Genomic DNA, 12,807 nt, shown 5'->3' with positions numbered 1-12,807 from the left:
GCCCTCAGGCCCCTCCCTCCCTCCCTCCTGGCCCTCACCTGGAGTGGGCCCCACGGATGGCCTTGGTGTGCTGGTCACTGGCTTCACCAGGGCTACGGCCTCTCTGGGGACCTGTCCCTGCCCCAAAGACAGCGCTCAGGGGGGAGCAGCAAGGCCACAGCTTCTAGGGGCAGCTGGTTTCTGAGGCTCCCCCAGAGGCCCCACTTTGTCCTTTGTTCCACCTGGGCCCAGCCAGACCCTGCCCCTCACCTGGGTGCCAGGTGCCGCCGCTGCATGGCTCATCTGCCCCCTCAGGATCATCAGGGCCTCCTCGTGGGGGTCCAGCCGCTTCACGAACACCCTCCCGCCGTCCTTCCTGGTGGGTGGGACACTGAGTCTCCTCTTCCCAGCCACATAATCCTACGATAGGGAACTTTTTCCTCCACCCCCATCACTATAAACGAGGACCAAGAGAGGACCAGAGGCGGGTGTGGGGTCACACAGCACACCCTAGAGAGCGGTCCTGGCCTCCCTCTGCCCGGGTGGCTCATCTGGACCACCTGTGTGAACAGACTCACTCCCTAAAAGTTGCTGGGCCGGGGACGCTGCGAACCCAGCGGACGGGCACATGGGTGGCGGCCACGCAGGCCCGTGGGGAGGCCGCCGTCTGGACGGCCAGAGGGCTGGGGAGGCCAGGCTGACCTGAAGGCCTCGGGCCGGCCTCCCCGGGGCGGCTGCTGGTGCTGCCTGACGATGTCCTTGATCTGCTGCGTGGGCTGCGGGAAGTGCTCCGAGTTGAGGGTCGAGGACCGGACCAGCTCTAGGCCGGGCGAAGCTGCGGCAGGGGCGTGGGGGCACAGGTGAGACTGCCCTCCCAGCCCTGCCCTGGGAAGTGGGAGGCCCCCCGGCCGGGAGAGGACACTTACTGGATTCTGGAGGCGCCCGGCCCTGAGCTAGAATGGGGGCAGCAACGGGCTTGGTGGGGGGCCTCGGGGCCTTGACCAGAGGAGCGGGAGCCACAGGCTTTGGAGCGGAGCGCAAGAGCACGGGCTTGGCCGGGAGTCCAGTGCCTACGAACTTCGGCCGGGCCTCTGGCGCTAGGGGTTTCTGTGGAGAGCGGGATGTGGGGTGGACTTCCCGGGACACATCAGTCTGCTCTCAGGGACCCCACGTCTGCCCAAGAGGGGTTGAGGGGGGCTCCTGGCTCAGAGAGGCGCAGCGATGCCCCAGGGCACCACAGCACTCACCTGGGGAACCAGGCTCACCTCTGGGGGTGATGGCCTTGGGCTGGGACTCAGGGGCTGCTGCTGGAGCGCCATGGCCTGCAGGGTCATCTCCCGGGCCTGGGGAGAGTAGTGGTGGTGAGCGGGCAGGCCCAGGCTCTGCCCCCCGCAGCCCCCAACCCCGGCACTCACCAGCAGCACAGCCTGCTTGTGGATGAAGGCTTGCTGCAGGGCCAACGTGGAGGCGTCCAGGCCTGGAACTGGGGGGGCCGTGTCAGGGGACGTGGATCCAGAGGCTCGGGAGATGGGGGGGATTCCCTACCATGCCTGCCCCTCCTCCGCCGGCTCAACCTCCCCCCACAGCCGAGGCTGCCGCTGTTCTAGGGCCAAAGCAGCCCTGAGAACCGAGGGGCTCCACCCTGCCCAACCCTGGAACCGACCGGGGGCAGGCACTGACTTAGCTTTGGCTTTGGCTCTGGAGGTCTCCGGGGGCTGCCTTTGCTGCCGCTACTGCCATCTCCACCAGGCTGGCCTCCCCCTTTCATGCGGTAGGCAATGGCTGTTGGCTTCTCCAGGTCCTGGGAGCGGGAGCAGGTGGCTCAAGTGACTGCCCCAGTGCCGTACTCCCCAGGTTCCAAGGCAACAGGCACCTGACACCACCACTGCCTGCATCCCGGGGGCCTCCCACCGGCCAGCATCTGCTGTGTGCCCGGCCTCTGCCCACACAGCACCCCGGTCAGGCCTCTAGCAACCTTGCGAGCCCCAAACCACCCCTTTCACAGGTGAGCAAACTGAGGCTCAAAGGGGCTGCGCCCTGCTCAGGGCTTCACGTTATGCCTTGGACGGGCTCCTGGGAGTTCCCAGAGTGAGCAAGGGTGCCCAGGGGGCCGCTCCCAGGGTGTCCTGGACCCCCAGCTGTGGGTCCTTCCGAGCACCTCTAGCTGTTAGGACACCCTCATCCTTTGCCTGACCCCCAGCAGAGATCCAGAGCGGACACGCCACCCCATGACCCTGGCTGAGAGAGGCTCCTGTGTGCACACGCCGTGCTGTGGTCTGCAAATGCCCTGCTGCGTCCCTACCGCATCCCCGTAGGACAGCACGGGGTCGAAGAGGCTATCCAGGTAGCAGTCCAGTCCTCTGTGGGGCACAGCGGGCTCCCCAAGGCTGTCTGAGTCTGGCGGGGTTGGGGGACACAAAAGTCAAGTTCTCTTCTCCTGCTGATGACCACTCCCAGCTCCCAGGCTCCCTCCCCACCAGAGACAGCGGCCACTGCTGGTTGACCTTGGTGGGTCACTGTCCCTCTCTGGGCCTCAATCTCCCCATTTGTACCGTCCTCATTGTGGCTGCAGTACCCATCGGAGTTGGCCACGACGGGCACATGCCCCGGGGGCTGGGGCCTAGCGGGCGCATCCTCGTCCGAGTCCCAGCTGTTTCCAAACACCCTGTGGGGACGGAGAACACAGAGCAGCTGAACCCCCAGAGACCCAGAGCCCTCCCAGAACCCCCGTTCTCTCCTGCGCCCCGGAACTGGCTGACTCTCTCCCTTTAAAGGCAGGGCCCTTTGGCGAGCCCCACCTCCGTGAGGACCCCTAAGCTTAAGTTCAGAACGTAGTCCCCCACCGCCAGCATCCGGGAGGGGGAGCCTTGTGCCAGGAGAGGCCATCTCTACCTGGGACCTCCCCTGCCAGCCGTGGGCCCCTCTGCACCCACGATGAAGTAGGCTTTCCGTCGCGGGAACTCCCTGAGTAGCTCGAGGTCCGACACCAGATCTAGCACGTAGTCGTGGCCGGCCAGCTCTGCCCACTGGACCCCCTTCTTCATAGCCACCGTCCAGCCCCGCCAGCCGTCGGCCAGCCCCCTGGAGACAGCACGCGAAGGGCTGGGAGTAAGGAACAGAGCCAAGAGGTACCAGCGGGGGAGACCCTGGGATGGGAGCCAGACATCACTCATGCTGGAATGGACCCTCTGGGGCTGGGGGCCTGGCCTCTTGCCCCTCCCTTCCTCCTTCCAAGATGCACAGGGGTGCACTGGGTGGGGCATTCCAGGAGCCCACCTGTGCCTCAGAATGTCTCCAGCCAACTCTTCCCCCGTACTCCAGGAGTGCACTGGGCAGGAGAACTGGTCACCTGGGCGGCAGCAGGTGCAGGGCTCAGCCCGGAGCATCTACGGGCCAGTCCTGCCGCTCCCGCGCTCTCGTCCTGGACCCTGAATTTGCATCTCACGGCCCTGGCTCTCCTCCCCCCTTCCAGGTCCAGCCCCCCTGTGCCCACACACACTGACCTCTCTCCAGGGCTACATCCCGCAGGCCCCTCCCCAGCGCCTCCTAACCCCAGGCTACTGGCGCCTGCTGACTCCGGCTGCCCCGCCATGGGGCAGGGGCGGGGGGTGCGGGGAGCAGCACCATGCAGGGAGAGGGCAGCTCACCGTTGAAGCAGCCCACGTCTAGCACCATTCCGGCCTTCTCCTGGGTTGCTGTCCACTCGAGCTGGGTCGGAGGGAAGGTGCGGGCAGCGCCAGAACCCTGCTGTTGGGCCTGGCCCATGGCCTGCATGAGGCGATGTTGACACACAGCCTGGAAGCCATTCCGCCCATAGTCAGACACAAACCTGGTGGGTAGGAGTTGGTGCGAGGATGAGGAGGGACCCGAGGCTGGCCGGGAGTGGGGGAAGACCCCGAGGCTGGCCGGAGTGGGGGAAGACCCCGAGGCTGGCCGGAGTGGGGGAAGACCCCGAGGCTAGTCAGAGGGCCCAGGCCGGCCCAGAGCTCTGAAAGTGGTCTACAAATGATCTCGGGCAGCCCAGAGTTCCTGGGCTAAGTGGAAAGTGTCCAGGCCAGAGGTCCAAGGACGGCCAAAGAGGTTCCAGGTTGGCCCACCTAAGCTTGTTGGAGCAAAATGTCACTGCCAGGATAGGGTCTGCCGGGGGTGTGGGCAAAGACCTGGCCTCTGGGGACTCCCTCCGTTCCCTCACCAGGCCACCCCGGGCGGTCATCGGCCCTCTCTGAGCCTGCTTCCAAGTTCACAGAGACGGCCGTGAGGGTTCAACCTGACCCAGGACCAGCCAGCCTGATCCCTATCAGTGGCGGGCACTCCTCATGCCGGGCTCCCTGCCCACTCCCCACCGCTGGCAGCCTGGCCAGGAGCACCAGAGAAGCAGGCAGACAGCAGCTACCGGAGGGAAGCTAGAGCCATGCCCACGGGAAGCCCAGCAGGCAGGTAGTGGCCCTGCCCCCGGCACAGATTTCCAGGGCCGGCCAAGGGAGCTGCCCCTACTGCACAAGGCTCCGGGGAGCTCTGCACGCTCTGTAGTTCACAGCTACCCTGTGAGGTGGGTCCTGTTACCATCCCCAATTTCCAGGTAAGGAATGAGGCTCAGAGACGGGCAGTGACTTGGCCCCAGTCACACAGCAAGTAAGTGTCAGAACTAGGATGCTGCCCAGGGCCTGCTTGCAAATCATTCTTATCGCCCAGCACGGTGACATCAATATCACCATCATCTTATCAAGACCAGGATGCTGACAACGGCTACATGCACACAGCACTTACCGTGAGCCTGTCTCTGTTCTAAGCATTTCACACGTGTTTGCACATTTAATCCTCACACAGTCTACTACATAGGTACACTTATCAGCCCCGTTTTATAGGAGAGGAAACAGGCTCAGAGAGATTAAGTAATTTGCCCAAGGTCACACAGGTCATACGAGGCTGAGCTGGGATTTGAACACAGACTGTCAGAGTCTACGCTCCTAACCATACCGCTACACCCCGCCCCCCACGATGTGAGAGGTCAGCGCCTCTCTTCCAAATTCCCTGCAACCTGGGCTGGCTACCTCCGAGTCCCAGAAGCCCTGTATCCCGCCTCACCCGACTCCTGCCCTCCGCAGTGAAGCCCCAGGCCAGCCCCCAAGCCTGAGCTTCCAAGGACCGAGCCTCCCTCCTGGTCCAGCCTGACCTGGCGTCCGCCCTGGGCCCCCCAGCTCCACTCACTTGAGCAGGTACTTGTCGAGGCGCGGGGAAGGCGCAAAGCCGCCAAGGCAGGCGGCCAGCAGGAGCCAGCCCCGCTCAGCGTTGTGGGCACTGGGGTTGCGCCACACCTGGTTGGCCAGCTGCGCCAGGATCTCATCCCGCAGCTCGGGCACCGCCAGCCCTTTCTGCACGATGTAGTTCCCGAAGACGTGGTCCCGGGCTCCGTGCAGCTGGGGGTCGCCCATGAAACGCAGGATCTGGCCACAAACAGACTCTCCTGGGCCTCTCGGAGGGCTGTTCCCACCAGGTCCCCACCCCCACCCCACATCCCTCTCGTGTCCTTCCCATGTCCCCCTGCCCATATGAAAGTCCCCCATGTTACGGTGTAATAGCCATAGCCTGGGCCAGGTGACCAAGCCTTTGGGAAAAATCAAGGTTCTCCTGCTCACGAACCTTCTACAGCCCCAGCCCCTCTCCGCATGCCCGGCCTCCAGGAGGCCCCTCACCTCCTGCACCACCCACGCCCCAGAAGGTACTTTCTAACATGCATATCCGACCCCATCCCTCCCAGGCTCATGGCTTGGGCTGCTAGAGGGTCCAGGAGGGCAGGGCGAGGGGCCTCGCCATCTGGCCTTGGGGGCAGAGGCTATGAATTCGAAGGTGGTCTAGGCAGACCCGTACCAGCTTGAAGATGCCCACGGCCTCTGCATGATACTCCGCTGGCAGCCGTGTGAGAGGCGTCCTCAGGGGTGCTGTCAGCATCCCGAAGGCAGGTTCCTGGGGGCACAGGGCGGGCACGTGGGCACAGAGCTGGGACAGACGACGCGTCCGGATCCACTGCTCTGGGCCAGGTCGGGGCACAGCAGCCTGGGAAACACAGGTCCCAGTGTGCAGATGGGTAACCGGCTGGCAGAGGGGCAGACACCAGCGTATCAGTGACAGAGCCCCCGTGAGGCCCCCTCGGAGGGCAGGGAATGAGGAGCAGGGATGATGTGCTGTGGATCCACCGCTCGTTAAATTTCTGAAACATTTCCAAACAGCCACGTCCCGAGCCCCCGAGGGCCCTCCATTGCTATCCAGGGCCCCTGGAGACCCCGGACTCCTCACGACCCAGACCCAGCAACTGAAAGGCTCATACCTGATCCCACAGGGCGTGGCCAGGAGCCAGCCCCAGGCTGAGGACAGTGCCAGTTCTAACTGGGCCTCTGCCAGCCCTCACCTTGAAGTGGCACCGGACAAACTTGGCCATGGGGTAGTTGTTGATATCCAGGGGCAGCGTGACCCGGGGCTCAGCCTGAAGCCGGGGAGTCCGCACGGGGGCCACCCGGGGCACCTGGCCCGTCCTGAGGCCTGTGGACAGAGGAGGCCATGAGGGGCCTGGTCCCCTCGCGCACCCGCTCCCACCACACCGCCTGGCACTGATGTACCCGCCACTGCTCGCAAGAGCCCAGCCAGCTCCACCGGGACCTCCAGGTGCCCCACGGCCACCACCTGCCGCTTGCTCAGCTCCTGGGGGGACGGCACAGGGTGAGGAAACAGGCCTGCTGCTCCCCCACCTGCCGGCCTCCCTTCCTGTCCCCTGCGGCCACCCGGACCCCCGCACCCACCTCCTGCCCCCGTAGCCACGCCTCCGCTACCCAGAGCCTCCGCTCCGCCCTTGGCTGCAGGAGAGCAGATGGTCAGGGCGGGCAGCGGCGGGCAGAGGCGATGGCCCCAGGCCCACCTCACAGACGAGGGGGCACAGGCGCGGCCAGAGAAACGTGGTGTGGGAAAAGACAGCGAGAAACACACAGGCAGAAGGCACAGAGTGACACTTTGGGGAAGGAGAGACGCACAGGACTTCTGGGAAGTAGCGGAGAGACGTGTGATGGGGCCCCTCCCCGGTGCCCACAGAACCTCCAGTAGAGGCGCAGCTCCTCGGGGCTTTGGGGTTATGTCTGTCTGTCTGGCGGTGGGTTATACAACAATAAGCTGAGACTGGCATGAAGGCAAGAGCAACACCAGAGCCAGTGCTGTTCAGGTCACCAAATTCTAATCATGCCCGGTTAGGTTACTGGGGCCCCTGCTGGGAGCTCTGTACTAGCCACACCCTTCCCATGCAGCCTCTCATTCAACTCCCTGCACATCCCCAAGGGGTGGGTGGGGATTTCTCAGCTACAGAGGGCCCAACGGGGATTCGAACCCAAGCCCGCCCAGACCAGCAGTCTCTGCCTGGGGGCCAAGTGCTTCCTCCCTGTTCCTGCTGCCCCCACTGGAGCCCGACGGGGCAGGCCCGGCTCCTGGGAGGAGGGTGAGGGGCAGGCCTGCAGCACCTTGAGGTGACGCCGGTGGCTTGTGCACATGTGCACCAGGGCCCGGAACTTCACCAGACGCCTCCTCATCTGCTGATACCGCTGCCTGGGCGTGGGGAGGAAAGGAGGGTCTGAGTAGGGGGGTTTCAGGGCAGGGGTCATGAGTGACCAAGGGGCAGAGACGCCCACACCCGCCTTGCTTGGGTATCAGTGCCCACACTTCACTCCGGGGCCCTCTGCACAAAGGGAAACAATCTCGGAGAGGGGCAGTGACTTGGCCAAGGTCACACGATAACCTGAGTGGCAAGACCTGGATTAAACCGTCTGGACTATGTACCTCCAATCAGGTTGTAGTCCCAGGGTATGGGACATGCTGGGGCGGGGGGACCCTCTTGGCTGGAGGGATTCCCACCCACCAGTCACAAGGACCAGGGGGTGGGAGGGAAGGACATCCAAAAGCAGAGATACAGAGAGTCTGATCACCCTTCCTGCAGAGGCCCTACTCTCAGCTTGCATGCCTCCAGGAACAGGGAGCTCACTACCCAAGTTCAGGCTCGGCCTTCCCAGAGCCTAGCCGTTGGACTCCAGGGAGTCCTGCCCTCTCTGGGCCACACCTGGCCAGGTAGCCACGGGCCCGGCTCTGCAGCAAGATGATCTTGCGGCGCAGGGAGCGGAAACGCCGCTGAATGAAGAAGCCGCGGAGGCAGCGCTGCAGCGTGAGGGCTGCCAGGTTCAGGACGCGCTCCCGCATGCCCTCCAGCAGCTGGTGCAGGTGCTCCTTCAGGAACAGCTGAGGGCAGGAGGCAAGGACTGAGGCAGGGGAAGGCCATGTGACTGCCTGGAGGCCCCTACCTCTCCAAAAGTCCATGGAGGCAGACAGACAAGGCAGCCCTGGAGTAGGGTGGAGGATGCGCTGGGTCTGGAGAGGCGGGGGAAGGCGGGATGGTGAATTAGGCAGTGGGAACAGCCGGGCAAAGTCCGGAGGTAGGATCAGCATCCATTTACCAGCTCGACTGGATGGCCTCTGGGACAGTAGCCTGCAGCCTGAGTGTTTCTGAGCCCACAGGCTCCAGCCGTGGGGCACCCAGGGGCTGAGTGCCGGTGGGACTTACCTTGCTGACGCCGACGCGGTACATGTTTGGCGTGACCGTGCACAGGCGGCTCAGCACGGACACACACATGTCCCCACTGGCTGGCAGGTTGTGCTGGAGGGTCACTAGACAGCGGTACCTGCAGGGCCCAAACCCAGCGTGGGGGTGGGTGACCTTGGGGTCACCGCCCCCAGCCCCCGTCTCCCGGAAGCCCGAGTCCCAGCAGTGACTCTACTCATAGTGTCTTCTAACCAGAAAAAGGCTTTCTGTCCTCAAGACTCTGCTGAGGACTTCCCTGGTGGCGCAATGGTTAAGAATCCACCTGCCAATACAGGGGATATGGGTTCGATCCCTGGTCCGGGAAGATCCCACATGCCGCGGAGCAACTAAGTCCATGTGCCACAACTACTGAAGCCCGTGCGCCTAGAGCCCGTGCTCTGCAACACAATGAGAAGTCCGTGCTCTGCAATGAAGAGTAGCCCCGCTCGCCGTAACTAGAGAAAGCCCACGTGCAGCAATGAAGACCCAATGCAGCCAAAAATAAATAAATAAAATAAAATAAAATAAAAGAGGCCTTAAAAGTAAGCTCAAAAATTATGAAAATTAGGGCTTTCCGGGTGGCGCAGTGGTTAAGAGTCCACCTGTCAATGCAGGGAACACGGGTTCGAGCCCTGGACCGGGAAGATCCCACATGCCGTGGAGCAACTAAGCCCGTGCGCCACAACTACTGAGCCTGCGCTCTAGAGCCCATGAGCCACAACTACTGAGCCCGCATGACACAACTACGGAAGCCCGTGAGCCTAGAGTCCGTGCTCCGCAACAAGAGAAGCCACTGCAGTGAGAAGCCCGCGCACCGCAACAAAGAGTAGCCCCCACTCGCTGCAACTAGAGAAAAGCCCGCACGCAGCAACGAAGACCCAGCGCAGCCCAAAATAAAATAAATAAAATAAATTAATTTTTAAAAAATTATGAAAATTTAAAAAAAACAACACTGAGCAACCCAAAAACTGTAATAAATTGTTTCAGTAGAATAAGGTGATTTACCGCCATCTGCTGGAAACTTGTCAAAATAACTATTAAAATTACTACTCTTTAGAATCCACACACACATAATAAAACTATGAAAAAATGCAAAACAGTAAATACATCTTCTATATAACAGCTGGCACGTGCTGGTCTTGCATACTGCACAATCTGAGCAACTGTGCGTGGCAAGCCCTATTCATCCTGGGTTGCGTATTCCTAGGGCCATGGTGGGCTGGGAAGGGGTCTCTGGAGCTCAGAACCACCCTGACCGAGGTACCTGTCGATGAACACCTGGAAGGGCAGCCGCACCGGAAAGCCCTCCTTGCGGATCCGCACAGTCTCCAGCACCCCCGAATAGCGTAGCTGGGCCATCACCACATCTGGCTCAAAGAGGCCTGGCTCCTGGAGGAAGGCTCAGATAGGGAGCCCGCACATTGGCCCAACAGACGGAGGACCAGAGAGGCAAAGCCACTCACCCAAGGTCACACAGCATGGGGAGAGGACTTGGCTCCCCCAGGGACCTCAGCCATCACATACCTTCTTGTGGTTGGGCTTCAGGCACCTGACGAACAAGGGGTTACACCTGGACAGGGGTGGGAGGAGGGCAGTGTGAGGCCCCAGAGAAGGAGGGTGCTTACCCCTGAGGGTCACAGGGTGGGTCAGAGGTGAGGCTGGGTGCCCGCGCCCACCTCTCCATCTTTTCCACCAGATCCAGGAGTGACTGCTGGAACTTAGCAGCCACCGTGTGCGCCTTGTAGAGCCGGGTGACAGAGCTGCTCTTGCCCAGGCGCTGAGGGGCAGCCTGCGGGGCATGGCTGGAGAAGAGGTGTGCCACCACCTGGGCCAGTCAGCAGTCAAGGCGCGGGAGACAGGAGACAGGGATGCGGAGGGACCCAGAGGCAAAAACGAGGAAAGAGAGAGACAGGGAAAGAACAAAAGGCGTCAGTCTCTGGACCAGAGGGATCAGAAAAGTGACCCTCTGGACCCCTGTCCTCTCTGCGAGGCCACGTCCTCCCGGCTGGCATACCTCTCAAGTGAGGGTGCTCAGCACCTTCAAGGGGCCCGCCCGTGGCTGGGGAACACACAGGCACTAACTCCGTGCCTGGCTCCGAGGTGGCCTGTTACAGACCTGGCCGTGAACTCTGGCAATGTTTTCAGGGGGAGGGTGCCCATTCGACAGAGGAGGAAGTGGAGGCCGAGAAGGTGTGGGGATGGAAGAACCACTCAGGGAGGGACGGGGTGGGGTGAGCCAGAGGCAGGACCGGGCTGGGGTACCACCCCACCTGCCGGGCTGGGAGAGGGGCCTAACAGTGGGCTGGGTGCTCAGGCTGCGGGGGGCTGGGGTGGCGAGGGGCTCGCTCACCCGTGTCCGGCTCCGCACAAACAGGTCCAGCACATCCTGGCGCACCTGGTCATGGTTCTTGTCCAGGAACTTGTGCACCTGGAAAGGGGGAGGGGCGGGGCAGCTCGGGTTGGTCCCCACCCCAACCCCACGCAGCCCCGGGGTGTGTCAGCCTGCCTGCCCCCCTCCTCCTCCCTCCTCCTGACGGTGGGTCAGGGGCTCACAGCCCCAGGTGACCCTGGCCCTGCCCCTCCAGGCCTCGGCCTCCCTGTGTATCCTAGGAGGGACGGGCCCCTCCCCCTGCTCTGGTCCCCTCCCCTCCCCTCCTGCCCCACTAGCCTCTCCACTCCCAGGGCAGGGGCAGTAGCCACAGCTTCACACGACCAGTCCACGTCTTGGCCCCATCCTCAGTGAGGGCGCTGTCCTGTGCCCATTCTACGGATGAGGAAAATGAGGCCCAGTAGGGACAGAGGCTAAAAGTCCTGGCCTGAGACGTCTCCAGGACAGGAATGAGCCGAGATGGCAGTGGTGACAGTGACCGCTGATAGGGGCTCCTCCTCATCACACCCGCCCTGGCCCTGGACTTCTCTCACTCACCCCGTGAGACAGGCACTATTATCATCCCCACTTTCCAGATAAGGAAACTGAGGCTCAGAGAGGTAAAGTGACTTGGCCAAGGTCACACGGCTGAGGATCAGCAGGACCAAAACTGGAACAGGTGCGAGTGTCTCCAGCGGTGGGGAAGGGCACTGGAGGCCATGGTTCTGGGTCTCACCTGGTAGGTGACTTTGCCCGCATAGTGCTTGATGGTGAACTCGGGCAGTGGCATCTTGGGTTTGGAGTAGAGTGGGTTGGCGCCGTGGTGGTAATGGCACTTCTGCAGAAACGTGTGGTCTGTGGCCTGGGGGTAGGCGGCAGTCAGCGGGTGGACAGGGGCCTGGCATCCCATTCCTTGCCTAATGGCAAATTCTCCAGCCCTGAATGGTCCCCAGCGAGCACCGGGGAGGAGGAACAAGTCCCCGCTTCCCCTGGCTGCCCACTGCTCGGGCTGGGGCGGCGTAAGTGGACCCTGAAGACAGGTGTGCTCCCAGCTGCTCCCCATCCAGCTCAGCTGTCTCTGCACGCTCTAGTCCCACTGCCCAGAGCACCCATCCCACCCTTGTGTTTTCCAATCAGAATCTGAGGCCCAAGCACAAGGTCACCTCCTCCAGGAAGCCTTCTATGACTTCCCAGGCTGGTGCAGCCCCTCGTCCCGAGCCCCCATCCAGCCTCAGTCACCCCAGGTTTGAATGGCAGGTTGGGTGTCCTGAGCTCCCGACCCCACGCCAGAGCAGAGAGGAATGCAGGACACGAGGCTCAGAGACGTCCAGCGTCCTGAGCAGGCTCACACAGCGCCACGGCTCACCTGGGGGAAGCAGCACTGGTCGTCGAGGATGCGCAGGATGCCGTAGGGCTTCAGCGAGATGAGGTTGATGCAGGGCTGATTGTCGGCGAAGGCGATCTCCTGCCAGTCGATCTGCTCGCGGATGTACTCCTCCTGCAGGCGGCGGGCCTCTGCCTCCTAGCCCTGGGTCCCTCCCAGCCCGTCCCCCAGGCGGACGCCATGTGGGGCCCTGGTCAGGGCACCTCTGCGTGCACGCCTCCCAGCCCAGGGAGCTCACTCCCCAGCAGGGCAACATGAACCACCTCCTCTGGGCCCCGCTCCTCCCCCGGCCTGGAATGGCCCTGCCAAGGGTGAGGAGGACTCCCCAAGGGGCTCTTCTCTGCGCTCAGCACCCCCGCACCTGCCCCTCCATAACACAGGCTTTCGCGTGTGCTGATTCCCAGCACAACCCATCTGCATCCAAGGAGGCCCAGCGGCCAGCGGGGACGGGACAGAGAGCTGGCGGAG

The 12,807-nt window shown here is 62.9% G+C and overlaps 1 protein-coding gene across 1 annotated transcript in view; it reads right to left on the bottom strand.

The window, feature by feature from the left end:
- Positions 1 to 12,807, bottom strand: part of MYO15A (myosin XVA) — a gene marked incomplete at both ends in the record, with an annotated part of 50,682 nt that overhangs the window by 21,742 nt on the left and 16,133 nt on the right. Inside the window, 26 exons of the mRNA XM_079725547.1 lie at positions 39 to 111; positions 250 to 355; positions 682 to 814; positions 906 to 1,086; positions 1,245 to 1,322; positions 1,395 to 1,462; positions 1,660 to 1,780; positions 2,282 to 2,376; positions 2,484 to 2,644; positions 2,872 to 3,060; positions 3,256 to 3,328; positions 3,627 to 3,808; positions 5,188 to 5,423; positions 5,848 to 5,943; positions 6,386 to 6,516; positions 6,594 to 6,675; positions 6,774 to 6,827; positions 7,479 to 7,563; positions 8,072 to 8,247; positions 8,570 to 8,687; positions 9,852 to 9,976; positions 10,112 to 10,157; positions 10,264 to 10,412; positions 10,938 to 11,015; positions 11,692 to 11,817; positions 12,322 to 12,453. Of these exons, the coding sequence (XP_079581673.1) occupies positions 39 to 111; positions 250 to 355; positions 682 to 814; positions 906 to 1,086; positions 1,245 to 1,322; positions 1,395 to 1,462; positions 1,660 to 1,780; positions 2,282 to 2,376; positions 2,484 to 2,644; positions 2,872 to 3,060; positions 3,256 to 3,328; positions 3,627 to 3,808; positions 5,188 to 5,423; positions 5,848 to 5,943; positions 6,386 to 6,516; positions 6,594 to 6,675; positions 6,774 to 6,827; positions 7,479 to 7,563; positions 8,072 to 8,247; positions 8,570 to 8,687; positions 9,852 to 9,976; positions 10,112 to 10,157; positions 10,264 to 10,412; positions 10,938 to 11,015; positions 11,692 to 11,817; positions 12,322 to 12,453 (3,094 nt within the window). The remainder of the gene's footprint in view (positions 1 to 38; positions 112 to 249; positions 356 to 681; positions 815 to 905; positions 1,087 to 1,244; positions 1,323 to 1,394; positions 1,463 to 1,659; positions 1,781 to 2,281; positions 2,377 to 2,483; positions 2,645 to 2,871; positions 3,061 to 3,255; positions 3,329 to 3,626; positions 3,809 to 5,187; positions 5,424 to 5,847; positions 5,944 to 6,385; positions 6,517 to 6,593; positions 6,676 to 6,773; positions 6,828 to 7,478; positions 7,564 to 8,071; positions 8,248 to 8,569; positions 8,688 to 9,851; positions 9,977 to 10,111; positions 10,158 to 10,263; positions 10,413 to 10,937; positions 11,016 to 11,691; positions 11,818 to 12,321; positions 12,454 to 12,807) is intronic.

This window comes from Hyperoodon ampullatus (genome assembly GCF_949752795.1).
Source record: "Hyperoodon ampullatus genome assembly, chromosome: 19".
NCBI classification, from domain to species: Eukaryota; Metazoa; Chordata; class Mammalia; order Artiodactyla; family Ziphiidae; genus Hyperoodon; species Hyperoodon ampullatus.
This window is presented reverse-complemented; position numbering and strand designations above follow the sequence as displayed.